This window comes from Anabrus simplex, chromosome 3 (assembly GCF_040414725.1).
Source record: "Anabrus simplex isolate iqAnaSimp1 chromosome 3, ASM4041472v1, whole genome shotgun sequence".
NCBI lineage: Eukaryota > Metazoa > Arthropoda > Insecta > Orthoptera > Tettigoniidae > Anabrus > Anabrus simplex.
In genome coordinates this window covers 45,771,946-45,799,081 of record NC_090267.1, presented here as the reverse complement: position 1 = coordinate 45,799,081, position 27,136 = coordinate 45,771,946, and the positions used below count along the sequence as shown (strand labels likewise).

Genomic DNA, 27,136 nt, shown 5'->3' with positions numbered 1-27,136 from the left:
AATCATGATCGAAAGGATGACAAGCCATGTAGTGTTTGGGAACGAGACGATGGGAAACCATACATAGAGGCGACGATACAAACTATGGTGGAGCTACATCAGGAGACCAAGCAATACTTAGAAGACAAATGGAAGAAGGAGGCAAATGGTGGTCGCAACGGGGAAAGGAACGCGCCGTTGTCACATTCTCAATATAGTAGCCAGCTAAATCCAAACGCCCCTAGATTCGAGGACGAACGACAACTCAGAGCTAGGAGGAAAACGACAGAGTTTCAATAAAGCAGAGGACGACCAAGAAGAAGATGAGGACGAAGGAGAGGATGATGAAGAAGAAGACAGAAGAGAAGAAGAAGTCCAACTGATCCATAGGCAAATAGAAGCAAGACCATGCCCAAAATGCGGAGAGCCCGACAGCGATCTCCAAGATTTTGTTAACAGGATCCACCTGATTCAACGAGAGAATGAAGAATTGAGACTCAATAACCAGAATCTGCGGGACGAGATCCGTCACAATCGAAAAGGAACGAAAGCAGTAATCAAATCATGATGAAAGTATGATGCGGATATATAAAAAAATCTCATGATTATCACAAGATTTTTTTTACCGAGCAACAGGAAAATGTACCCTGATGAGATAGGCCATAGTTTCATGATTTGTTTTTTAGAAAATAAATACAGATATATTTGAATATTAAATTGAATACAGTGTCAGTTTTGTGTGGACGGGAGAATTTCAACATAGCCAGCCGTGCGCGCGACAAGCCGTCGCCACAGTTAAGCTTGTCATGATGGGGAGAAGGTTTCCTAGTCAAAAGATAAGAGGATTAAATCTAGAGCTCACAACAACAGAATAATGACTACGAGGAAGTGAAAGAGTATATATTTCGGACCAAGGGCGAGCAGATGTATCACCAATACCGAGAATATGACGTACCAGTTTTCCACGCCCCGAGGCATTTGGTGTTGTCACGTTACAAGGAAGAGATTTCAAACTAACCGAAGCGGTGTTGACCAATGGGAAAATTTATCATAGGCCCGCAGATAAACCAACATAAGAAAAACTCAGAGTGAACTCCAGTTAGCTTCTCCGATAACAATAATTAAATTATTCCAACCACATAATTGAATAGAGGGGATTTTTGTGATATCGTTCCCATGTTGATTAATTGTAATCGTGATAAATTCAAGTAATGAATTCGTGGAAATGACCCACGCTATCTCGCCATTGGTCGAGATGTGCACGCCATCAGGGACGCCGAGTTAGCGCGCGAAAGGTTGAGGACAGGAATTAAGTGATATTTCCATGATCACCGAACGATATGAGTTCAGAATACGACACATGAATGTGTATCGCCAGAGTATTAAGTAGGATAAAGCAAGAAATCGAAATCCACCTGCATATGCAGATTTAGGATAACCAACCCCACTCCCCACGAGATGAACGCGGATGACCCCGGCGGGAAACCATATCGTCCATAAAAGCCCAGTAGTGGAACCTCACATCCCCCAGTCGTTTGAAGTCACCAGTTGTGACCGGTCGAACCTCACATCATCCAGTTCTTACCAGTCACCAGTCGTTATCGGTCACCAGTCGTGTCAGTCGTATGAAGTAGTTGAGACTCTGACACGTTGACTCTGTAAGTCAGTACCTCGGGACGTATTTGAAGTCAGTTAGAGCTGAAAGTGAGTGAGTTATTAGGAGAATGAAGACGAACAGTTAGGTTATTCATAGTACCGAGTGTAAATAATCAGTACAACTGTATGTTGAATTTAATAAATGTCATGTGATTAAATAATAAATAACTAACGGAACGCCGATAGTACCTTTGCAAGGCAGTGTGCGGAGCCTGAAGTAAATAGCTCAAGATAGACGGTGAATAACCATCCGAGCAGGGAACTATAGGAGTTAGGCGATTATCAAGACGGCTTAGAAATAAACCAGGAAGTGCCGGTTGAAGACGCGATACGCCCCGGTTCAAATGAACGACACTTCGTCGTAATGTGTCACGACGTGTGTTTCGGGCTTATATGAAGAGTATATTGTGCGAGTGTCAGGGGTCTAGGAGCACCTATAAGTGTTTTTTGTTATTAGTATTCTTGTATAAAATAGTGTAATAAGGTGGTAATCATGGGTAGTCACCCAGAAGTGTTTTATTGTGTTAAATTTATATTGTGCGACATCATGGACGAGTAAATCACCATGGCGCCGTAAGGCCTATATCTCATCCGCTACGAGACAATGGAATTCTACATAGGAATGAGTACACAAATTTGATATTTGGGGGATGTTATGGCGACTAAATGGGGTTCAGTGTAAATTAATTATGGTTACTTAACATGGTCCGCCTCCCGAGTCCATGATTTTATTTTTTTGTTAGACGGACGAACTAATTTATATTAACGTAATAATGGGTTAGATTAATTAATTTGAGTATTTGTTTGTTGTATATAATGTAAATATGGGATATATTTCGTTCGATTAATGCATGCTGTTTGTAATACTTTGACTTAAGTTCATTTCAAGTGTTAAATTCCTTTTTTGTGGTAACCCATTTATTTGATTTTCAATCACTGCGGTGATCATTTGTATTTTAATTAGGAATATATTCTACCTGACAGCCAGATTATGAAAGAGCCAGAGTATGTAAGATTTGTGTTGCGTACGGAAGGTCATTAAAATACTAATAATAATAATGTTTGTGAGTTGACAAAGGAAAGTAAATTAATAATAATAATAATAATAATAATAATAATAATAATAATAATAATATTTGTGCGTTTGCAAGTTAAAGTATAATAATAATAATGACAGTGCTTCGTGAGTTAGCCAGTGCAAAAATAATAATCAATGTGGAGATGACATGTAGCGACTTTTATTCGCGTAATCAGTTTGATTTTACGTAAATTTTTATTTCACGTTTTTGGACTTTATTTTAACCATTAAAATTTGTTTAAAAGCGATAGAGGCACGTGAATTAGAATGGTCACGATATGTTAAGAGCCCAGAGTGGTTTGAGCCCATATTTAGAGTTGGAAGTCATGAGGGGCGAATATCCGGCGTGAAATAAATGAGCCGTATTGTTTGTAATGATGAAATAGATGAATCTCAAGGCCTAAGATGATATAAATGCATATGCCGGTGTTATTAGTGGTAGAATCCACGCACCGAGGATTAATTTATGAATTAAATGTTTGAAGAGTTCCGAAAAAAGGAAATTGACTTCAAATTGGAAGGAATAGTTTAGGAATCGCCGGCATTGGAGGTATTTGCCCAGCCGCGATGTGCCATAGGTTGTGAGATGTGTCTTGGGAGGACATGTGTCCCCATATAAAATTAACGGCAGTACGAAATTGAAGGTACGGTCCCGAATACCGTGTTGTCCCGACCAATATAAAGCAGATCTTAGTGGTTCATAACGGGATTTAACATATGTGACTAAATCCTAAAGAGTGGAAATTAAAATATCATCTTTCCATTTTTAATAATAATAATAATAATAATAATAATAATAATAATAATAATAATAATCATACTCCAAGTGAATCTTGTCGTAAATCAATTGCTTAGTGCCAAAATAGACTGAAATTGTGAAGGTTTATGCATTTAACCATGAATATCGCTAACGGTAGTGTAAACGTGAAATAATAATAATAATAATAATAATAATAATAATAATAATAATAATAATAATAAATAATAAATATTTGAAGAAGAAGAAGAAGAAGAATTTACTTTTTATATTTTGGACATAATAATGATGTTGGGAGTAGATTTGGAAACTTTGAGATTTTTAACTAATAATAATAATAATTAAAATATTTAAAGTAGAAGAAGAAGAAGAACCAATGAAGCTACTTTTTTTTATGAGAATAATAAGAGCGAGAAGTTGAAGTATTATAGCGAGGATGACGGGTTACGATAATCACGATTTCCACTATTAATAATAATGTTAATAATAATAATAATAATAATAATAATAATAATAATAATAATAATAATAATAATAATAATAATAATAATAATAATAATAATATTTTATGAGGAAGCTGATCATTATATTGTGCGGATAAATTACGAGGAAGAGCGAACCTTCGTTTGAAACGTCGGCAAGGGTTGGCATTTAATCATCCCGGATGACAAATGATAATAATCAAATATAGCATTATAATTGAAATTAATGATAATAATAAAATAATTGATGGTAATCAAAGAATATAATAATGATCAGATAAAGAATGGTAATGATATCATTTAATAATCATAGGAGGATATGATAGGGACAGTCGTCCTGTGTCGAACTGCTCAGAACCAGATGTTGGGTTTTCACGGAGAGATTGCTAGCGGTAGATACGTAAATAACCCACGGACGGCACATGTCTTCATTGTCAGAGCATAGTAATGAACCTTTCCGTACGTCTTGTCGTATTGACAAGTGTAAATATTAAAATAGGCTTTGAGTTAATGAACTCTACTTGGCGTGTTTGTGAATCTGGAAATAATAGGCTAGAGTTTGTCCGTACTATAAATTCCCGTTTCTTCGAGACGATAACATTTCCACGGTGAGTGTCCGGCTCACCAGAATGTATATACCGGAAGTGTCTCATGTCCAACGGAAAGAGGAGGTGACAGTAAAAGGTTACTGTCATGCCTTCGTCTCCGAAAGAAGATCTCCAGCGGTGAAACGTCCAATCATACGGATGTGAATTCGATCCCCAGTAACCAATTGGGGCGAATTCACCAGATGTTTACACTACCAGAGTAGTGAGGTAAATCCAAGTAGTATGTCATTTATTTTTCAGGATGGAAGTGTCCCAATGTAATAATTGTCATCATGTGTAGTATGCAAAATAAGTGAATAAATTGCTCCTCATTGCAATTTCAATAGGAAACAGTTTCCAGATCCTTTCATTGTAGTTAGTCCAGTATGCCCATGGAATTTAAGTTGTCACTTCCCAGTCCTATTGTGGAGTCAAAAATTTGTATCCATGAATGAGTTATCCCCCCTAACCTTAATTTGCATGCCCCGTTCATCCCTGTGTTCATTTGATGCGCCGATATATAATTTGATTTTCTTTATATAATTTTTTTTTATCGTTTCCGAACTGATCACCCCTGAGATAAATGCTAGTCTGGGACTCAGGAAGTGAGCGGGTGCACTACATCTTCTCCTTGATACAACTGTTGGATATGTTCCTGCCATCTTTCTTCTTTGACTTCTTTCCCTATGAGTACAACTTTCCGTCTGAGCTCTTAATATTCATACACCTAGATTTCCTTTCTCCAAAGGTTTCCTTGATTTTCCTGTATCCAGCATCTATCTTTCCCAGGACCATACAGTCTTCGACATCCTTGCACTTCTCCTTCAGCCATTCTTCCTTAGCTACTTTGCACTTTCTATCCACTTTATTCTTTAATCGCCCGTATTCTTTTCTGCCCTCTTCATTTCTAGCATTCTTGTATTTTCGTCGTTCATCAATCAGGTCTAGTATCTCCTGAGTTATCCACTGATTCTTAGTTGATCTTTTCTTCCTTCCTAACATTTCTTCAGCAACCCTACTGACTTCATTTTTCATGACTATCCACTCTTCCTATACTGTGTTTCCTTCAGCCTTTTCATTTTGTCCTTTTGCAACATGTTCCTTGAAACAATTCCTCAAGCTCTTTTCTTTCAATTTGTCTAGATCCCATCTTTTTTCATTCTTTCCTTTCTTCAGTTTCTTCAGCTTCAGATGACATTTCATGACGAACAAGTTGTGGTCAGAGTCCAAGTCTGCTCCTGGGAAAGTTTTGCAATCCAACACCTGGTTTCTGAATCTCTTCCTAATCATATGAGGTATATTTGATACCTTCCAGTGTCTCCAGGTCTCGTCCAAGTATAAATCTGTCGTTTGTAGTGTTTGAACCAAGTATTGGTAAGGACTAAATTATGATCAGTGCAGAATTCAACCAGCCGACTTCCTCTTTCGGTCCTTTGTCCCAATCCGAATTCTCCTACTGTATTACCTTCTCTTCCTTGGCCTACCACTGCATTGCAGTCTCCCATCACAATTAGATTCTCGTCACCATTTACATATTGTAGTAAATCTTCTTCTATCGCTTCATATGTTCTTTCGATTTCCTCATCATCCGCTGAGCTAATATGCATATAGACTTGCACTATTGTGGTGGGCGTTGGTTTGGTGTCTATATTGACGACAATAATTCTTTCACTATGCTGGTCGTAGTAGCTTACCCGCTGCCCTATTTTCTTATTCATTACTAAACCAACTCTAGCATTTCCTCTGTTTGATTTTGTGTCGATAATTCGGTAGTCGCCTGACCAAAAATCCTGTTCTTCCTCCCAACTTACTTCACTTATACCAACTACATCTAACTTCAGTCTATCCATCACCCTTTTCCGATTCTCTAATCTACCACAACGATTCAAACTTCTAACATTCCACGCTCCGACTCTCAGAATGTCAGTATCCATCTTCGTGATGATCGCCCCCTCTCATGTAGTCCCCACTCGGAGATCCGAATGGAGGACTAGTTTAGCTCCGGTATATTTTACCCGGGAGGAAGCCATCAACAGTACATCATTCATACAGAGAGATGCATGTCCTCGAGAGTTAGTTACGGCTGTAGTTTCCCGTTGCTTTCAGCAGTATAGCAGTATCAACACAGCTAAGCCATGTTGAGTATTATTACAAGGCCGTATCAGTCAATCATCTAGACTGCCACCCTTGCAACTTCCGAAAGGCTGCTACCCCCCTTTGGATGAACCATTCCTTAGTCTGGCCTCTGAACAGTTACCCATCCGGTATGGTTGTACCTGCGGCTCAGCTATCTGCTTCATTGGGACACGCAAGCCTCCCCTCCGCGGCATGGTCACATGGTTCGCAGGGGAGGATAATAATAATAATAATAATAATAATAATAATAATAATAATAATAATAATAATAATAATAATAATAATAATAATAATTGTACCGAGTGGTACACCTCTACGCCGCACATTTGAATTTTCCGCAAATAAATCCTCCTCTACAGGAGAAACTCTGAACTTTAAAAACTGGATCAACTCATAAGTTTCTCAGAAGGTGTCGCTACCGTAAATTTTGTGATTACGAACTTGTCAATACTGTGTGGATTTCAACTTGTTTTGTTTTCCATTGATCAAGAAGTGTGGACATTCTCTTATAGATGTCTCTACTAAAAAACTATGATCATGCACCCTGGTGCGAAGCGAAGGAACTTTTTTGAAGAAATTTTGTATTCATAAGTTTTCTCTTTACCAAATTTTGTTTATTCATTTGTGGGTTGGCAATATTAATATTTTCTTTCCGCCAGTTTTGAATTGAGCTAATCCAGAATTTCTGTAATTAATTTTGACCAATCATGTCTTTCTTCTTCGATTTTGAGTGTACGGTTTACTCTGACCATTAAAATTGAGTGCGTGTGGCTGTTTTATTCATGACAGGTCTCGAATTATCGACGAGGGTGTAAAAACTGCTGATTTTCTTGTCTCTCGGCCACTTCATCAACATCTAACTTAGTGTATGGACATGTATCAGGAGGCGGGAAGCGCCTCTTTCTTCAGGCAGCAGTTCTTCAATAAGGTAACGGCCGTTTAACATCTTTATTTCTTGCTAGCTCAGAAGTTTAACCCTCGGGAAAGGTCCGAATCCGCTTACCATGTAAACTATCTTTCCGACATGTAATTCTTTTGCCGTTTGATGTAAAAACAACATTAAATCTTCAACTGTAAATCGGGGATAGAGAGTGCTTTACCGTCTCGAGCTCCCCTTCATTTTGGGATTTGAGGTGACTACGTTTTCGTAACCGATTTTCTACTCTTCCTTAATGTGTTAAACTTATTCTGTATACGAGTCACCCCCATAGTTTGGGAATAGCCCCTGCTTCATCGGCCTTGTGCCTCTTAGGTTTTAAGAAGTTTCATGTAGGAGTGCAAGTTTACGCCTCCATTCATTTTGCATTTTGGGCCATTTACTTAACCTATTATTTTTCTACTAAGGCCCAGTAGGCTGGGTACAAGATACCCCCGTTTCATTTTGTGTAACTTGTGCCTTGATGGCAATTTAGTGTAAAGCCTGGTATTGCCTTGAACAGGCTTGGAAAACTGAGAGCGGGTCAGCTCTTTTAAGTATTTGGATATGTGCCTCTAGGAGGCCTGACATTGCTAGGTGGGAGCAAGTGCTCCATGTTATTAGGGGTTTTCTGCCCTTTGGTAAATATCTGGTTGTGAGCTGAGAGCTCAGAAATTGTAAAAAATTGGGTCTTGAAGCCCAGATTGTTAATTTGTCTCTAAATCTTGGCTTTCCTGGTCTTGTACCTGATTGTCGGTAATTTGTTGACTTGTTGTTATTTGTTAAATTTTGAAATTCTATGTGAAAATTGTTAAGTTTTGCTATTTTCGAAAATAGAACCTTTAATGCAATTTTAATTCATATCTCGGCCTTGTAGTTAGACCCATTCACCCCGGCACCTTCTTTCACCTCTGCTGTTCCACAGATACCTTGGAATAATAATAATAATAATAATAATAATAATAATAATAATAATAATAATAATAATAATAATTGGTGCCTTCCTGCTCTCCATCTAATCCAGAATTCTTTTAACTATTCTCTCTGCTGGTATGTGTGACTGGCTCAGTCGGTTGAGGCGCTGACCTTCTGACTCCAACTTGGCAGGTTCGAACCTGGTTCAGTCCGGTGGTATTTGAAGGTGCTCAAATACGTCAGTCTCGTGTCGGTAGATTTACTGTCACGTAAGAGAACTCCTACGGGACAAAATTCCGGCATTTCGGCGCCTCCAAAAACCGAGAAAGTAGTTACTGGGACGTAAAGCAAATAATATTATATTTTTTTATTGGTGACATGTGTTAGTAGAAACGAAGTCTTCTCTTTTTAAGTGATGTGCGATGTTCTCTGTCCTTTTGTATAACTCCGCATTTGATAGCAGTTGAAATTCTTGTCCCAATTTCCTACTCCCTCGTATTTTCCTCAAGATTTTTCTGTCTTTTTCCTCAATGTTTTTAGTAAGCCCTTCCTGTTCAATAAAATACATTCGATCGTATACAAACTTCCTGGCTTTACATTCATTATTAGAAGAAGAAGCCTTCCGAAGTATATCTCAACTTGTCCTTATCAATATCAATATCAATGGACAAATGTGGAGGGAATATAGAAGTGACCCTACAACGCGCGGCAGCACATATGGCCGTCTTAAAAACCTCTTCTATCTAATATGTAGGCCTATATCTCTTTCTGTATTAAGAGAAATATTTGTCTAGCACGTATTAGGCCCATGCTTCTGTACGGTGCTAATTCCCGAAACTCCTGTTTCAAAATTAGACATTTTCCAAAATAAACTAATGCGTAAAATGCCAAGAGATCCCCGTATGAAATCTAACAGAAGGATACGATCCGATGTTCGTTTTGCGACTCATAGAACTGAGTTTAACAGGACAGCTAAGATGACCGAGTATAGAATTTTGCAAGTTTAGTCGACCGACGAGGGCATCTCCATTCTTAAACAGGTCATAAGTATCAAGAAGCCTAACACAGGGTTAAAACACGCGGGTCCTTGGCACACTTATTATCTGGTACTCTTTCACCCTATTCCAAATTTACTACCTACCTCACTAATTTTTACCATAATTGACCCTGAAAAAGTAAATTTCTTCGGCAGCAAGGCTCCTCCTCGAACTCACTGATTTTTTCAATACTTAATTTCCAAATTTACTCAGGGAAGAGAGGATTTCAGCTCTGGATTGAAGGAAAATACCGTCTCCACTTCAGATTTTTCCCCGCCAGTGCAATGAAGTAAAGATTTTCCGACTAATTTGGTATTTCTCGGAAAGAGATGAGTAAGAGGACATAGCCTTCACCCTGGGATTTTCCATTTACTCTCCCCAACAACAACAAAATCAACGGCGTCTCCATTCCTTTTCCTGCACACAGTAGGCTACTCCCTATTAATATGGGTGTCAATAGCACACGGTACAATATCTTTCCTGAAATTGACAAAAAAGTCTTCCGCTGTGCTTTCTCTCCGCTCCGCTTCAACTGCTAATACTCACTTTCACTTTCGTTCGGCACTGCTGTAGAGCGCGCGCCTAACGCAGGTCCTCACTTTCTTTGGCCTACGGAATTGCAGGACACAGAGTGTGAGGATCTTCAGTTCCGTCATGCTGACAGCGGCTCTGCTAGTATTGGGCCTGGCCCGCCTGCTCCAAGGGAGCGAGGTGGCCAGTGTCGGGAATGTCATCCTCCAGGAGATTGTCAACATCGTACAGAATGAAGTGCAACACGAGGGGTGCAGACGGGACAGTCTTCTGCTCATTCAAGAGTTCCAGAACTACACAGACTGGGCTCTACAAAGTAAGTGTTCTGTACATTTGTACATTTTTTTAAAACTGATTTTTCTATGAAGTATATCTGAGATTAGCATTACTAACTTGCCATACCACTGTAACCATGGCAACCAGTGTACACTAGATCAGTAGCGTCATCTTCTCACTGTGCGCTTTCTTCCTGTAACTAAAAGCTTGAGAACATATCGTATCAAGTGAACCCTGTTCAAAAGCAACCCTTTACATTCGTACGTCGTAAGTGTTCCAAAATACTTTTATCCCAAGAATAATGTGCGTTAACGGAATCATTTAAGCTTTTAACAACTCTTGCACAGGATCACGTCTGTAAAGTACTAGTTTACGCTCTGCGAAATGTATTTTATTTTTCAGCCAAGGTGAAGAGAGAGACACACTTCATTTAGGCATATAATCGGAATATTACAAAATACAGTAATACACACAACAAAGAAAAATGGAGTTAAGTCCACTTCTTCTCCTTCAAAATCTTTACAATGTTTGTTTTACTTCACTCCGATACAGATAGGTGTTATGGCAAATCTTTGCAATGAAACTACTGTAGGCCTTCATCGAGATGTTTGCTTCGAGACATGTTATACAGAGGGTAAAAGTAAACAGCAAATTTTTCATTTCCAGATTTACGTAATCATATAAAGAACTTTTCAGTTTTTTTTTTTTTTTTTTTTTTTTCAGTTTTAGTTGTAAGAACACCCATACCTTCCGAGAAAAATAAATACGAGTAGAGATGTGCTACAAAAAAATATTCGAGTGCTAAGGGTTACAAGTCCTACAACTGGACGGGAAACGAACCCAGGGCCTTGGAATAACAGGCAGACGCGCTACCTGTACACCATAGGGATGGCTGTTAATATTATTATTATTATTATTATTATTATTATTATTATTATTATTATTATTATTATTATTATTATTATTATTATTGCCACAGGCCAGAGTAAAGTGTAGCTTTCACCAAAGTCCCAGTCTCATCCATGGCTGTGACAATATGGAAGCTGCTGGGGTATGGGTGGTGCTGAGTAATGGCATTCAGAGCACGACTAGTGCATCTGAGTGTTATGAAAGGTGTTGCTCATAGGGACAGTCGTGCTGCAATAGCACTTTCTGACCCAGTGAGGAAAGCAATGGCAAACTACCTCATACTCGTCTTGCCTAGTACGCCTCATTTTGGTGCTGCCATTGGTTTTTGCGGTTTCCTGATAACCGCATAACCTTTGGTGGTGCTATTTGAGGATCCAACCAGCCTCTGGGCTGATGACCTAACAGACAGACAGACATACATTATTATTATTATGCCTTTGCTGGTGGGACCTAGTGTTTCCAGTACAATGTGTCTTTTGGTATAGGCAAGAGCAATTTTGTTACTTTCATTGACCTGTCTCAGTCTTAACCTTGGCTTTGACAATAATGAAAGTGACTGAGGTATGAGTGATGCTAGTAATGCCATTCCTTCTGCAGTCAGTCCCTGCTATGCATGGTGTGAAAATGTTGCTCATAGGGTCGACTGGTGCATGCATTTCAGTGGGCTTGGCAAATTGATATGTAATAACAACAACAACAACTACTTCTGCCTCGGTGAGGAAAGCAACGGTAAACTATCTCACTCCTCAGTTCCCTAGTACGCCTCTTTAGTGATGCCTTAGGAAATCTATGACACCTGATGGTGTAGCTGTTGAGGATCCAACTAGCCTTAGGGCTGAGAACTAAACATATATTATTATTATTATTATTATTATTATTATTATTATTATTATTATTATTATTATTATTATTTGTCGCCTCTGTGGTGTAGTGGTTAGTGTGATTAGCTGCCACCCACGGAGGCCCGGGTTCGATTCCCAGCCCTGCCATGAAATTTGAAAAATGGTACTAGGGCTGGAACTGGGTTCTGTCAGCCTCGGGAGGACAACTGAGTACAGAGGGTTTCGATTCCCACCTCAGCCATCCTCGAAGTAGTTTTCCGTGGTTTCCCACTTCTCCTCCAGGCAAATGCCGGGTTGATTCCCAACTTGAGGCCACGGTCGCTTCCTTTCCTTTTCCTTGTCTATCCCTTCCATTCTTCCCCTGTTCAGGATAGCAGGTTATGGTCGCCTGGGCGAGGTACACGTCCTCCACCCCAGGTGTATCCCCCGACCCAAAGTCTCACACTCCAGGACACTACCCTTGAAGCAGTAGATGTGTGATCGGTCACTGAGTCCGAGGGGAAAACCAACTCTGGAAGACAAACGGATTAAGAGAGGAAGATTATAATTTATGGCACTGTAACGTTGTTGTTATTATATTTACGATTTCTAGAATGGATTTCAGTTTGTTAAGAAGGAAGCCATACGTTCCAGTATAGACTTAAAAGCTTTTTTAGTCTATGGAAAACATACATTAGCCTGAATATAAATAAATAAATAGGTAAATAAATAAATAAATAAATAAATAAATAAATAAATAAATATAAAGTTCCTGAGATATCTGTGGGGTACCAAAAACAGGGTGAATTATGGGTACATAAATTAAGGCAGGAGTTATACGAGAAAGTAGAACCAATTTCAAGTGTATTACGTAAAAGAAGCTTGAGTTTCTTGGGGTATTTGATGAGGAAGGATGACAACAGATTACAAAGAAGGTATGGAATGCGACACGCTTAACGGAAAATAACTGGATGAAGTAAGTTAGGGAGGATTGGAATTCTATTGGCATAATGGATAAATATCCACTAAAGACTGTGCGGGATGGATCTGTTTACAAAAAGCTTGTCGAAAGTCACAAATGGAGCGATACTAAGACCAAGATCCAAATCACATAAGCGGAGAGAAATAGGAGTGAAAGAATGAAGAGGTATTGGGAAGAAGTAAGACGTGCTGAACAGGTCACTCGGGATCCTAAGGTTCGAAACGAATAAATAAAACCATTCTAACATACCTGTAAAAAGCACATTATTATTATTCTTCTTCTTTCCTCTCGCCCTATTTGGGGTACGTTGAATCAATCATTTCTCTGTGTGTTGTTCTTTCCTTAGTGCCCAGTATTTATTCATTCTTTTTGATCTTACCGGGCGAGTTGGCCGTGTGGTTAGGGGCGCGCAGGTGTGAGCTTGCATCCGAGAGATAGTGGGTTAGAATCCCACTGTCGGCAGCCCTGAAGATAGCTTTTCGTGGTTTCCCATTTTCACACAAGGTACATCTTAATTAAGGCCACTGCCGCTTCCTTCCAATTCCTAGACCTTTCCTATCTCATCGTCGCCATAAGACCTATCTATATCGGTGCGACGTAAAGCCACTAGCAAAAAATAAGCTTTCTGATCTTCGTTTACTCTCCTCTTCCGAGATAATAGATTTGGCTTTTAATGTAGACGAGTTGAAATTTGCGAAGATTTGATCTGCTTTTGATGACCTCATAACAATCTCCTGCTTCCACTTAACGTGGATGATAGTGCTCTTGTTATTAATGTACACGATGATGGTGGATTTGAGATATCTTGTTAAGGAATGCCTGTTTCGAAGTGTCGAGTACCTTGAATATGATGGTGTTTTATAAGAAAACTAGCGGATGTACCCGTGCTTCGCTACGGGATTTTCAGAAAGACTGACTTTGTGGTTTTCCTAACTGAATTCAACATAGGTCATTACAAGGACGTCAGTAGGAAAGTAGCGTTTAAAAGCAATGATATCATATAAAATACTCGATCAAATCCAAAACCGCACATTTTCTCACTTTTAACGAACAGTACTATGGTGTCGATCTAACAGTCCAAAGTTCCAGAGCTGGAATAACCAGGGCGCAGACAGACGTGAGCACTCCTCTACCATTATTCCGTTAAATATGCACTTTGCTCATTCCAACCAGTGCCTCAGAGTAGGGATTCAATAGCTTGAATGGCATGCCAAAGAAGAAAGTTATCTAACTCCCAGCTACTTCCCGCCAATATTCAGGCAGGCTGTTGCACTCGGTACGACCAGGCGAGTTGGTCGTATGGTTAGGGGCGCACAGCTGTGAGCTTGCATCCGGGAAATAGTGGATTCGAATCCCACTGTCGGCAGCCCTGAAGGTGGTAGGCCTATTCCGTGGTTTTCCATTTTCACACCAGTCGCACCAGGCTGTACCTTCATTAAGGTCAAGGCTGCTTCCTTTACACTCCTAGCCCTTTCCTATCCCATCGCCGCCATAAGACCTATCTGTGTCGGTGCGTCGTAAGGCAAATAAAAAGAAACTCGGTACGAACCAGTAATCCTATCTATCGGAGATGAGCGGCAACAGAAGACACAAAGCACATCACTACAAACAATGGTCAATATAATGTTATTGTTGATCAATTTTATGAGCTTTCTATATTGTAGCCCTTCACATTTAGCTTCCTTTCGACTCTGTGATATTAGGGCGTCTTATAAAATTATTTATAGCGTAGACTGTAGTTCTTTCCCTCTTCCTTGTTTATCCCTTCCAATCTTCCCATATCCTCACAAGGCCCCTGTTCAGCATAGCAGGCGAGGCCGCCTGGGCGAGGTACTGCTCCTCCTGTCCTGTTGTATCCCCCTACCCAAAGTCTCACTCTCCAAGACACTGCTCTTGAGGCGGTAGAGGTGGGATACCTCGCTAAGTTCGAGAGAAGAACAACCCTGCCGGATCAACGGGTTAGGAAAGAAAGGAAGAAAATACTCGTATGACAACCAGGAGAAATTGGTTGTAACTTGTATTTTAAACTGAATTTTTTAAATTTATTTTTGATCAATAATCAAATCACACATTATGCGAAAGCATTACACGCGCCGACTCAGAAACCGCTGGGTAGTATTGAACTCAATGGTCGGAGGAACCGTGTGGATTAAGAGAACAGCTCGATGTACAGAGCAGGCACAAGCACCGCGAGATGGATATCGCCCCTGTGTGTAGTTTCACTGATTTTTACAGCCCTTTCCAGTCTCATTTGTAGAACGTAATTTCTTCATAATTTCACTCACTTTACCTGTCTTTCCTTTTCTTCACACTACGTTCTCCACCACTTATCTGTTGCACTGTCTCAGTCACTCAGATCACTCGACATGATGACTGTTACTAAATACAATCAGATAAACAAAGAGCGTACTTTGCTTGATGTAGGTAGGTTATGTTCTGTGTGAACAGAACAGCTGTAATGGAGGAGAGGCGAGGCGAGGCAAGGCATTATAGACTTTGATCGGTGTTCGTCGTCAGCGCGCGGACATTGATCGATCACTATTACGCGTCACATAATATATTTTCCTTTCAATAACTGGGTGATTATGAATAGCCTTTGTCGATCCGATTCATATATGTATTCTGTCTGAATTAAGCTACAAGATGGAGCCGGGTGCAGTGGCTTATACGGTTGAGGCGCTGGCCCTCTGACCCTATCTTAGCAGATTCGATCTTGGCTCAGTCTGGTGGTATTTGAAGGTGCTCAAATACGTCAGCCTCGTATCGGTAGATATACTGACACGTAAAAGAACTCCTGCGGGACAACATTAAGGTACCTGGGCGTCTCCGAAAATTCTGTCAAAAGTAGTTAGCAGGACGTAGAAAAACTTTAGTCTTGCTACAAGATGGCACTGCATCCTCATATTTGACCAAAACTGGACTCTGATCGCTTTTAGCCGTCACCCTTCATATACAAGGAAACATAAGGATCTATCAGTACTGCCCTACGTGACCCCCCTCTTAATCGTTACAGGGTCAGATAATGCTTCACCTCCTCTATTTCTGTAAGTTATGTTTTCTAAAAATCCAACCACCCATTTCCATTGCTATGAAGCGCCCGTCCATGTTTCAACCATTGTTCTTTCTTTCTTTCTTTCTTTCTTTCTTTCTTTCTTAATCCGTTTATGCAATTTGCTTTACGTCGCACCGACACAGACAGGTCCTATGGAGACGATGGGACAGGAAGAAGCTAGAAGTGGGAAGGAAGCGGCCGTGGCCTTAATTAGGTACAGCCCCCAGCATTTGCTCGATGTGAAAATGGGAAACCACGGAAAACCATCTTCAGGGCTGGCAATAGTGGGGCTCGAACGCACTATCCACCAAATACTGGATACTGGTCGCAAATTAAACGACTTTAGCTATCGAGCTCGGTAATCCGTTTATGCTCCACAGTTGGTGTTTCCCTCTAACTCAGCGAGGGATCCCACCTCTAACACCTCAAGGGCAGTGACCAGGAGCGTGAGACTTTGGGTCGGGGATACAACTAGGAAGGACGACCAGTACCTCGCCAGGGCGGCCTCACCTTCTATGCTGAGTAGGGGCCTTGTGGGGTATGGAATGATTGGAAAGGATAGACAAGGAAGAGGGAAGAAAGTTGCCATAGCCTTAAGTTAGTTACTATCCTGGCATTTGCCTGGAGGAAAAGTGGGAAACCAGGAAAAACACTTCGAGGATGGCTGAGGTGGTAATCGAGCTCCCCTCATCTCAGTTGACCTCCCGAGGCTGAGTGGATCCCGTTCCAGTCCTCGTACCTCTTTTCAAATTTCATGGTAAAGCCGGGAATCGGAGCTCCCGGGGTAGCAGCAAAACACGTTAACCGCTACACCACAGAGGCGTACTTCAGCAATTGTACACCTTATTTATAGCAAACGTATTCCTTTTTCCTACCTTATACAGAATTTCCTTCACAAAGCCTGTTCTTATTCCGTTTTAAAGGGTCAAGATTTTCAAGTATAATTGTCGACATTAAAACCACTTCTGTCTTAAAGTGATGTCAGTGACGATGGCACACGGCTGTACTTCCCGTTTTTTAAAAAAAATACAGTGGATATCTGAAAAACGGCCTTCTTAATCCGAACCCTTCTACCGAAGAGGGTAAGCGATGCCAAATGCAGCACTTACTATACTGTATAAGTAAAATTTCTGATACGTAAACAAAGGCCAGTTCATCCTGAGGATCAGTGGTATAATTTCAGCCTGTGTATTCTAGAAACAGTGTTTCAAACCCAGCAAAGATAATTCTGCTTTCCATGTTGTACGATGTCGGCATTTAAAGGTCTCTGGAGGCATATTACTCATATATATAAGTGGATTTTTGTGTCTAAAGTTTCTATAACAATCTTATTTGCTTTACCTTTTTTACTCCTTTTTACGCCGACACAGATAGGTCTTATAGCGACGATGGGAGAGGAAAAGGCTAGGAGTGGGAAGGAAGCGTCCATGCTCTTAAAAAGGTACAGCCACAGCATTTGCCTAGTGTGAAAGTGGGAAACGACGAAAAACCATTTTCAGGGCTGCCGACAGTGGGGATCGAACCCACTATCTCCCTGATGCAAGCTAATAGTTTACCCCCTTCTCTATCCGCACGGTAAACATGCCTGTTATTTGGTCCACGTCCCACGAACTATTTTTATGGTTTTCGGAGACGCAGAGGGCCGGAATTTAGTCCCGCAGGTTTTATTAAGTGCCAACAAATCTACCGAAACAAGGCTGACGCGTTTGAGCACCTTCAGATACCACCGGACTGAGCCAGGAATGAACCTGCCAAGTTGGGGTCAGAAGGCCAGCGCCTCAGCCGTCTGGGCCACTCAGCCCGCTTCTGAAGTTTCTGATTTGGCGGCGAATCGAACTTGCGCCGCTGTATGACAAGTATGGGTAACTCAACCGATCAAAGTGAGGCCATCGCAGCTGATGGACTGTACAGAAGGTTGGATCGAATCTCATCATTCGTAGCCCCCCAGTTTCAGCTCCTGCATCTATACAACGAGGTATCGTTTTTATTTTTCAAACACAAAAAGAAAACACAAAACGCAACACAATTAAACGTAGATAAACCAACCTCAAGTCATTTGTTAAACAATGGTATTGCTTGCCTTGTTTCACGCAATGTGTTGTTTTCTAAACAAATCAGTCTGAGCATGTGGAATTCACTCCCCTCCCGTTGCAGAGTGACGTAATACAGTTCATTGTGTGTCGGAAAGGTCGGTTTGTTTATGTCGCAGCGATTGTGACCGCGAGTATTATTACTGTAAATAAGCCGGTGGCATTTGTAGAACTTGCCATAATCTATGGCCTGATCCACATACGCAGACAGGTAACACGTCATTCTATGGTTCAATATAATAAATAAACTCCAAGCACGTTTAGTTGTACTGGTCGCACAGTTGCGAGCACCTTCGACTATTACCTAAGCAGAAAGTTTGGAAACTACTACTAGTACACTTCCTACTGCTACTACTACTACTAAGTTATTACTAAAACTACTACCGGCTAGAGTGGCTCAGGCGGTTGAGGTACTGGCCTTGTGACCCCAGCTTAACAGGTTCGATCATGGCTCAATCCGGTGGTAGCTGAAGTTGCACAGATACGTTGACTTTGCGTAGGTAGATTTACTGGCACGTTGTGATAGTACACGTATCACACCCTCACACTGTATTTAGAATTCAGGGATATTATTGTCTGTATTCGATTTATTATTATTATTATTATTATTATTATTATTATTATTATTATTATTATTATTCAGATTGTAATTATTATTATCAGTATTGCAGTTGTCTATTTTGTCATTAATGTAAGCTGGGAGGTCTCCATACGTGATATGAGCAATTTGTTTTGTACGACGGCTGGAAAAATCATTGCTATAATAACTCAGGAAATTTGGATGAGTAATGTGTATATCCCAGTCTGAAGAGGTGTACTTGTTATTGTAGTCGAAAAGTTCCGATGATTCATGTGAAACACCCACGAGTAGAGCTGGGAATGGTAGGAGCGGAGCAGTTGTTTTCGCTCTTTCTCCGGAGTCCCCCGGTAGTCCGACTGAATTCTTTCTTTCTTTCTTTCTTTCTTTCTTTCTTTCTTTCCTTCTTTCTTTCTTAATCTGCTTACCCTCCAGGGTCGGTTTTTCCCTCGGACTCAGCGAGGGATCCCACCTCTATCATCTCAAGGGCAGTGTCCTGGAGCTTCAGACTCTGGGTCGGGGGATACAACTGGGGAGGATGACCAGTACCTCCAGGCGGCCTCACCTGCTCTGCTGAACAGTGGCCTTGCGGGGGGATGGGAAGATTGGAAGGGATAGACCAGGAAGAGGGAAGGAAGCGACCGTGGCCTTAAGTTAAGTACCATCCCGGCATTTGCTTGGAGGAGAAGTGGGAAACACGGAAAACCACTTCCAGGATGTTTGAGGTGGGAGTCGAACCCACCTCTACTCAGTTGACTTTCCGAGGCTGAATGGACCCCGTTCCAGCTGTCATACCACTTTTCAAATTCCGTGGCAGAGACGGGAATCGAACCCGGGCCTCCGGGGGTTACAGCTAATCACACTTACCACTACACTACAGAGGCGGCTCTTTATTTATTTATTTATTTATTTATTTATTTATTTATTTATTTATTTATTTATTTATTTATCTAATCCGTTTACCCTCCAGGGTTGGTTTTTGTCCCGGACACAGAGAGGCATCCCACTTCTACCGGCTCAAGGTCAGTGTCCTGGAGTCCGGATCATTTGGTCAGATATACAACTGGTAAGGAGGACCACTACCTCCCCCAAGTGGCCTGCTATGGTGAACAGGAGCATTGTAGGGATGGGAGGATTGGAAGAGTTAGGCAAGGAAGAGGGAAGGAAGCAGTGGTGGGAAGTGGGAAAGTGTAAAGAGTCACTCAGAGGATGGCTGAGGTGAGAATCGAATCCCTCCGAACCCGGACCTCCGGGAGAAGGGACGAGGATGGCAAATATTCAGAGGAGGACTGTAAATTCCTTTACAGAGTCATAATTCTTTGTTTTTCTAGTCTCTGATGTCTCATTTACAGCAGAATCGTTGGAGTATGTCGTTGTCATTCGTCCGTTCTTTCTGACCCCATGTTTGAACGGCTGGAGTACCGGCCTTTGGCGCAAATGGCCCCGGGTTCCATTTCCGGCCGGGTCGGTATTTTAACTTTCTTCCTCCGGAGGCCACGCGCCAATATTATAATTAGCCTATCATCATCCCTCTTTTGCACAACGGTTTATAGTTGATTGCTTCACTGTGGGTGGTTTCTCAATTATAAGCATTTAAAGTTCGTGGACCCTGCATGAATAGAAATACGTCAAGCATGATACAAATAATAAGAAGAACGTATATTGGCACTGTACTTCATCATCAAGTGAAATTCAGGCGGTAATGTGTGACATGAAGTAAGACGCTTGACCTACCAACCTGGTACTGAGTAAGTCCTTCACATGATCTAGGTAAATACTTGCGAACACTCTCGCCGGATCATCTGTTCTGCAGGGAGAAAGCAACCGCTCTTCAAGTGTCTGCGGTGATTGTAAGGAAGCTCGCTTCACTTGAATTCCGTCACGCCAAGCCATTGTTAGGTAATAGCAGCAGCTGATTTGCTGTTGTAGCCTTTGGGAAATAGCGACAACGCGTTAATCATACCTCTATCGCCATCACGAACATTCATCACATATCAGAAAATAAGGTTCCTAGAAGGAAACCATAACTTAATTTCATCGATTGTAAATGTTAAAAACATTTAAGCTCTTTAAGACTTTAGGCTTTTTCAATCGTGAAATTACCAGCGTTTCGCTCCATATATACAGGGGGTTATATAAACGAAAGGTATCTAGGAAATGTCACTGTAATATTTGTCCCAAATGGAAGATAATAATTGCTTTCACTCAAATAAAGTCTAAAATCTCCGGTAAATTAAGAAATAGTACGAAATATTTTACTTCATTTTCTCTTTCTTCCTTTCTTAATCTGCTTACCCTCCAGGGTTGGTTTTTCCCTCGGACTCAGCGAGGAATCCCACCTCTACCGCCTTTAGAGCAGTGTCCTGGAGCGTGAGACGTTGGGCTGGGGGATAAAACTGAGGAGGATGACCAGAACTTCGCCCAGGAGGCCTCACCTGCTATGCTGAACAGGGGTCTTGGTGGGGGATGGGAAGATTGGAAGGGATAGAGAAGGAAGAGGGAAGGAACGGCCCCTGATTGCAGGATGGTAGGTACCATTCCGGTATTCAATAAATCAATCAATCAATCAATCAATCAATCAATCAATCAATCAATCAATCAATCAATCAATCAATCAATCAATCAATCAATCAAGCAAGCAAGCAAGCAAGCAAGCAAGCAAGCAATCTATACCGATCTGCATTTAGGGCAGTCGCCCAGGTGGCAGATTCCCTATCTGTTGTTTTCCTAAATGATTTCAAAGAAATTGGAAATTTATTGAACATCTCCCTTGGAAAGTTATTCCAATCCCTAACTACCCTGGAGGAGAAGTGGGAAACCACGGGAAACCACTTCCAGGATGGTTGAGGTGGGAATCAAACCCACCTCTACTCAGTTGACCTCCCGAGGCTGAGTGGACCCCGTTCCAGCCCTCGTACCATTTTTCAAATTTCGTGGCAGAGCCGGGAGCTACAGAGGCGGACAATATTTCACCTTTGGAAAATAATATGGATACACACCTTACTACCTTACAACTATTTTTTCTGCTACGTCGCAGCGCTTCCGTATGTGTTTTGTTTGCCTAACATTTTCGTGTGTGATGTCTTCGCTCACTGAAGTTGTTTGAATTAATTAAATGTCGTTTCGTTCATGCTGCTCATTCGTTTTCTTGCCCTAACTCATTCATGAAGTAATATATTTATTGGTCCAGGGATCATGCTGTTTTGCTGTTTGAACTGCCCGCGCTAGTCATATGGACAAAGATAATGAGAATTCACAGACATAGTACTCGCATTCGTCGGTGCTAGCCCTGGACCTCAAGAAAGAAACAAAACACGCCACGAGCAGCTGAGTGCAAAATAAGGGAGTCCAGTCTACAGCTCGCAAGCACGTATGGATATTTTTCTAGTAACGATGGTATTTCTTAATTTACCGCAGATTTTACACTTTATTTAATTAAAAGAAATTATTATCTTCCATTTGCGACAAATATTACAGTGACATTTCCTAGATAACTTTCGTTTACATATCCTATACAGGATCTAAAATAAGGTAGGTCAAACTTCCAGTATACATTCCTCACACGTAGAAGAAAATATGTTGTATAGACATGTTTCCTGAAACGCTTTATTTCCGAGTTAGAACTCATTTTCCACAACTGTACATAGTACACTAATCATGGGAAATACACAGAACAGAGCATACCAGCATACCACATGAATATTTTCTTTATATGAAATGATCAAAAGGCAATCCGTTAGCGTTGATACGCGCCGTCGCATTGAATCTCGGAGAAAAATTAAGAGGCTTTCTTCTTTCTTTCTTAATCCGCTTATCCTCCAGGGTTGGTTTCTCCCTCGGAATCAGAGAGGGTTCGCTCTTCTACCGCCTCAAGGTAAGTCGGCGTCTCACGAGAAGTCGCGGCAGCTTGCAGGTACGGCGCGAGTAAATGACACTGCATTCTTAGCTACAAACATTAGTCGTGACAGGCAATGCGAGCTCCGACTCGTTGGCTGAATGGTCAGCGTACTGGCCTTCGGTTCAGAGAGTCCTGGGTTCGATTCCCGGCCGGGACGGGGATTTTAACCTTCATTGGTTAATTCCAATGGCTCGGGGGCTGGGTGTTTGTGCTGTCCCCAACATTCCTGCGACTCACACACCACACATAACACTACCCTCCACCACAACAACACGCAGTTACATGCATATGGCAGATGCCGCCCACCCTCATCGGTGGGTCTGCCTTACAAGGGCTGCACCCGGCTAGAAATAGCCACTTGAAATTATTATTATTATTATTATTATTATTATTATTATTATTATTATTATTATTATTATTATTATTATGCGGTATAACTCAATCAATATCAGTCAATACTGATCTGCATTTAGGGCAGTCCTCCAGGTGGCCTGTTCTTAAATTATTTCAAAGAAATTGGAAATTTATTGAACATATCCCTTGGTAAGTTATTCCAATCCCTAACCCCCCTTTCTATAAACGAATATTTTCCCCGATTTGCCCTCTTGAATTCCAACCTTATCTTCATATTGTTATCTTTCCTACTTTTCAAGACGCCACTCTAACTTATTCGTCTACTAATGTCATTCCACGCTGTCTCTCCACTGATAGCTCGGAACATACCACTTAGTCGAGCAGCTCGTCTCCTTTCTCCCAATTCTTCCTAGCCCAATCTTTGCAACATTTTTATAACGCTCTTTTGTCAGAAATCACCCAGAACAAATCGAGCTGCTTTCCTTTGTATTTTTTCCAGTTCTTGAATCAAGTAATCCTAGTGAGGGTCCCATACACTGGAACCATACTCTAGTTGGGGTCTTACCAGAGACTATATGCCCTCTGCTTTACATCCTCACTACAACCCCTGAATACCTTCATAACCGTGTACAGAGATCTCTACCTTTTATTTACAACCCCATTTATGTGATTACCCCAATGAAGAGCTTTCCTTACTGAAACGGGTGACGCAAACCCATCGGTATTCAAACAGTTCGGCAAACGTTTGATCTCTCGGCCTTTTGCTTGCCCAGTAGCGGGTGATCTATGACGGTAGTGGGCTTTAAAACGCAAGTTCTCGTTCCCCAACATAAATCCTTACCAATGCACCTCTTATTAAATAGACGTCAGTCTCTTTTTTCAGCACACACAATTCGCACGTGCTTTGTTCGCATTTTGAAAGTCTTGTAATATTTGCTTCATTAATCAACCTTTGTGAAGTGTATCGCATTTCACTTAGCTTTATGTAATAATGTGAAAGCTGTGGGAATCAAACCTTGGAAATTAACACACCATAAGATCCTGAATTAAGTCTGCCAGTGCAGCACACAAACAATCCACAACCGGGTATCAGTAGCACTGATACTCGACGAGTAGCAGTGGTTCCATGCCACGAGTGATAACTTACCAATTTGTAGTAATTCTGCAAAGAAAAGAAAGGAGACTAAAACTTTGAGTAAGCAAAATCAACTACCCATGTGTAATGCATGCGAAAACGTTACGAAGAACAACGTAGGCAAGTGTTATTATTTTTTTTTTTGCTAGGGGCTTTACGTCGCGCCGACACAGATAGGTCTTATGACGACGATGGGATAGGAAAGGCCTAGGAGTTGGAAGGAAGCGGCCGTGGCCTTAATTAAGGTACAGCCCCAGCATTTGCCTGGTGTGAAAATGGGAAACCACGGAAAACCATTTTCAGGACTGCCGGTAGTGGGATTCGAACCTACTATCTCCCGGATGCAAGCTCACAGCCGCGCGCCTCTACGCGCACGGCCAGCTCGCCCAGTAGTGTTATTATTATTATTATTATTATTATTATTATTATTATTATTATTATTATTATTATTATTATTATTATTATTATTATTATTATTATTATTATTTCAGTCCATATTTCGTGATTTTACTTTTCCTTTCTTTTCTGAATGCGTGACACTGTTATTAGCTGCATAAAAGTAATATTTTAATAGGATTACTTTGATATGAATTCAAGCAAAGTATTTAGGGAGAGCTGTTATTTGTATATAAAATAGCCCATGGCGATCATTTACGGCTAATTGAAAGTTCTTTGTCGAGTTTATTTGCCATACTTCCGTTTTCTTTCCTTCTTTCATTCGACTAATATCTGCAACTACTGCACGGGTTTTGCACGAAACAAAATATTTAGCGATTTTCGCTTGTGCTGTGGTTCATTATCAGGATTTTATATTTCTATTGTCTTAAGGATACATTAAAAGCTAACATGCAAAATATGACAGCCTTGATCTTGACGGCGCTCACTTGCCTTGTAAACTACACGCGCCCCTTGTGTCCAGAGGAAAGGGACCGACTGACAACCGTCATAGTCACCAGGACGGGCCAAGTTTTGAGATCAGAAGCTGCCGCATGGGTACACGTTCAGCGTCAGGAGTTATACTTAGCAGTTTTAGTAAATGTGTGACTTTAAAGCACAATTGCTGCACCACTTGAAACATCACTCAGTTGGCAAGAATCACCGCAGACGGAACCGATGTTCGTTGTCAGGCCTAGAGGTTTGACATAGCCACATGTGTGGCAGCCATATTTACTCCTCGCACCTCTTACCGCGCATCCATGCGACTTCCCGTCAGACGACTATAGCAGTGGGTGGAATGGGAAGCTTGAAAGGGATAGACAAGAAAGAGGGAAGGAAGTGGCCGTGACCATTAGTTAGGTAGCATTCCGGCATTTGCCTGGAGGAGAAGTGAGAAACCACGGAAATCTACTTCAACGATGGCTGAGGTGGGAATCAGTTGGCCTCCCGAGGCTGAGTGGACCTCATTCCAGCCTTCGAACAACTTTTCAAACATCGTTGCTCCCGGGAATCGAACCTGGGCTTCCGGGGTCGGCAGCTAATCGCACTAATCACTACACCGCAGAGTCGGACGGCTAACTTCTTAACCCTTAAAAATATCAAGTCCAGACCGTTATTATTCGGTTCCCCGGTCCAGTCAATCAGATACATTTTGCCTCTAAATGTGAACTGTGCAGACTGTACAAATATTATTTAAAAGTATTTTAAATCGGTAATAGCTGATTTGAGGAAAGCTGCTGAAAGCATTTACTCTCTTGTCTATCACAAAGACCACTTTAAAACTGGAAAACTGGAATGGAAGAAGCCCGATAGTCTTCCTCTTTCTGTATTATGAAAACCTACAAAACCTCGGGTATTTTCCGTTTGAAGTAAAATAATTTCAAGAACTATTCTCCTAGAGTTCTGTGTATTACGTCATTTTTCCATCCGACAACGATAAATGAAATCCATATTTTATATTGTCTATCGCAGGAGTTTCTGAACTCCCCTCTGTGGCCAACATCTGCTTGGGCCTTCGCTGTCGAAAGTTAAATTTAATAAATTAATAAAATAAATAGTCTGCCTCTAAGATGTAGTTGTTAATGTAATTAGGCGCCACTCTCGGAGGTCCCGGTTCGATTCACAGCTCTGCCACGAAATTTGAAAAGTGGTACGAGGACTGGAACGGGGTTCACTCACTCTCGGTTGGTCAACTGAGTAGAGCGGGGTTCGATTCCCACCTCACCCATCCTCGAAGTGGTTTTCCTCCCCCGTTGTATCCCGGACCAAATGTCTCACGCTCCAGGACACTGCCCTTGAGGCGGTAGGTGGGATCCCTTGCTGACTTCGGGGGAAAACCACCCCTGGGAGGCAAACGGACTGAATAAATAAAAATAAATAAATAAATAAATAAATAAATAAATAAATAAATAAATAAATAAATAAATAAATAACACGAGACCCTGAAGAAAGAAAGCAAAGTGTAGTCCCCTCCGTACATTCCATGAAAGCCCTGGTGGGGTGGAAAGTAAAGACTTCCATTATCCCTAACTTCGGCTTTTGATGGGATAGAGAGGTTGGCTCTTCGCCCGGCCGCCTTTGCTCCCAGGAATTAATCTAGTTTTCATTTTGGTGTAGGCTGAGTGAACCTACAAAAGTGGAAATCCCATTTCTTAAGATTTTTGACTTCCTGACGGTGAGTCGAACCCTCGTCCTTCCGCGTGAGCAGAGGACGCCTTTACCGCCTCGGCCAGACAGTCCCCGCTGAAAGAAAGGTCGCCAGAGAATATGTTTATGTATGCATTTACTTATTGCTATTGATAAACGTATTAAGGAGTGGAGTGACCACGCGTGATAACGCGCTGCGGCTACGGAGTCAAGCTGTGCCTTCGGGAGGCGAGTGGGCTCGAACCCCACCGTCGGCTGACCTGAGAATGGTTTTCCGTTGTTTTCCACTTTGACTTCTTCTCCTTCGTTATCTGCTCACCCTCCAGCGTCGGTTTTTCCCTCGGACTAAGCGAGGGATCCAACCTCTACCGCCTCAAGGGCAGTG

At 41.4% G+C, this 27,136-nt stretch overlaps 1 protein-coding gene across 1 annotated transcript in view; it reads left to right on the top strand.

The window, feature by feature from the left end:
• The first annotated feature begins 10,185 nt into the window (after positions 1–10,185).
• LOC136866643 (nose resistant to fluoxetine protein 6) overlaps positions 10,186–27,136 on the top strand; it is a 323,272-nt gene continuing 306,321 nt past the window's right edge. Inside the window, exon 1 of the mRNA XM_068226990.1 lies at positions 10,186–10,390. Within this exon, the coding sequence (XP_068083091.1) occupies positions 10,198–10,390 (193 nt within the window). The 5' untranslated portion in view covers positions 10,186–10,197. The remainder of the gene's footprint in view (positions 10,391–27,136) is intronic.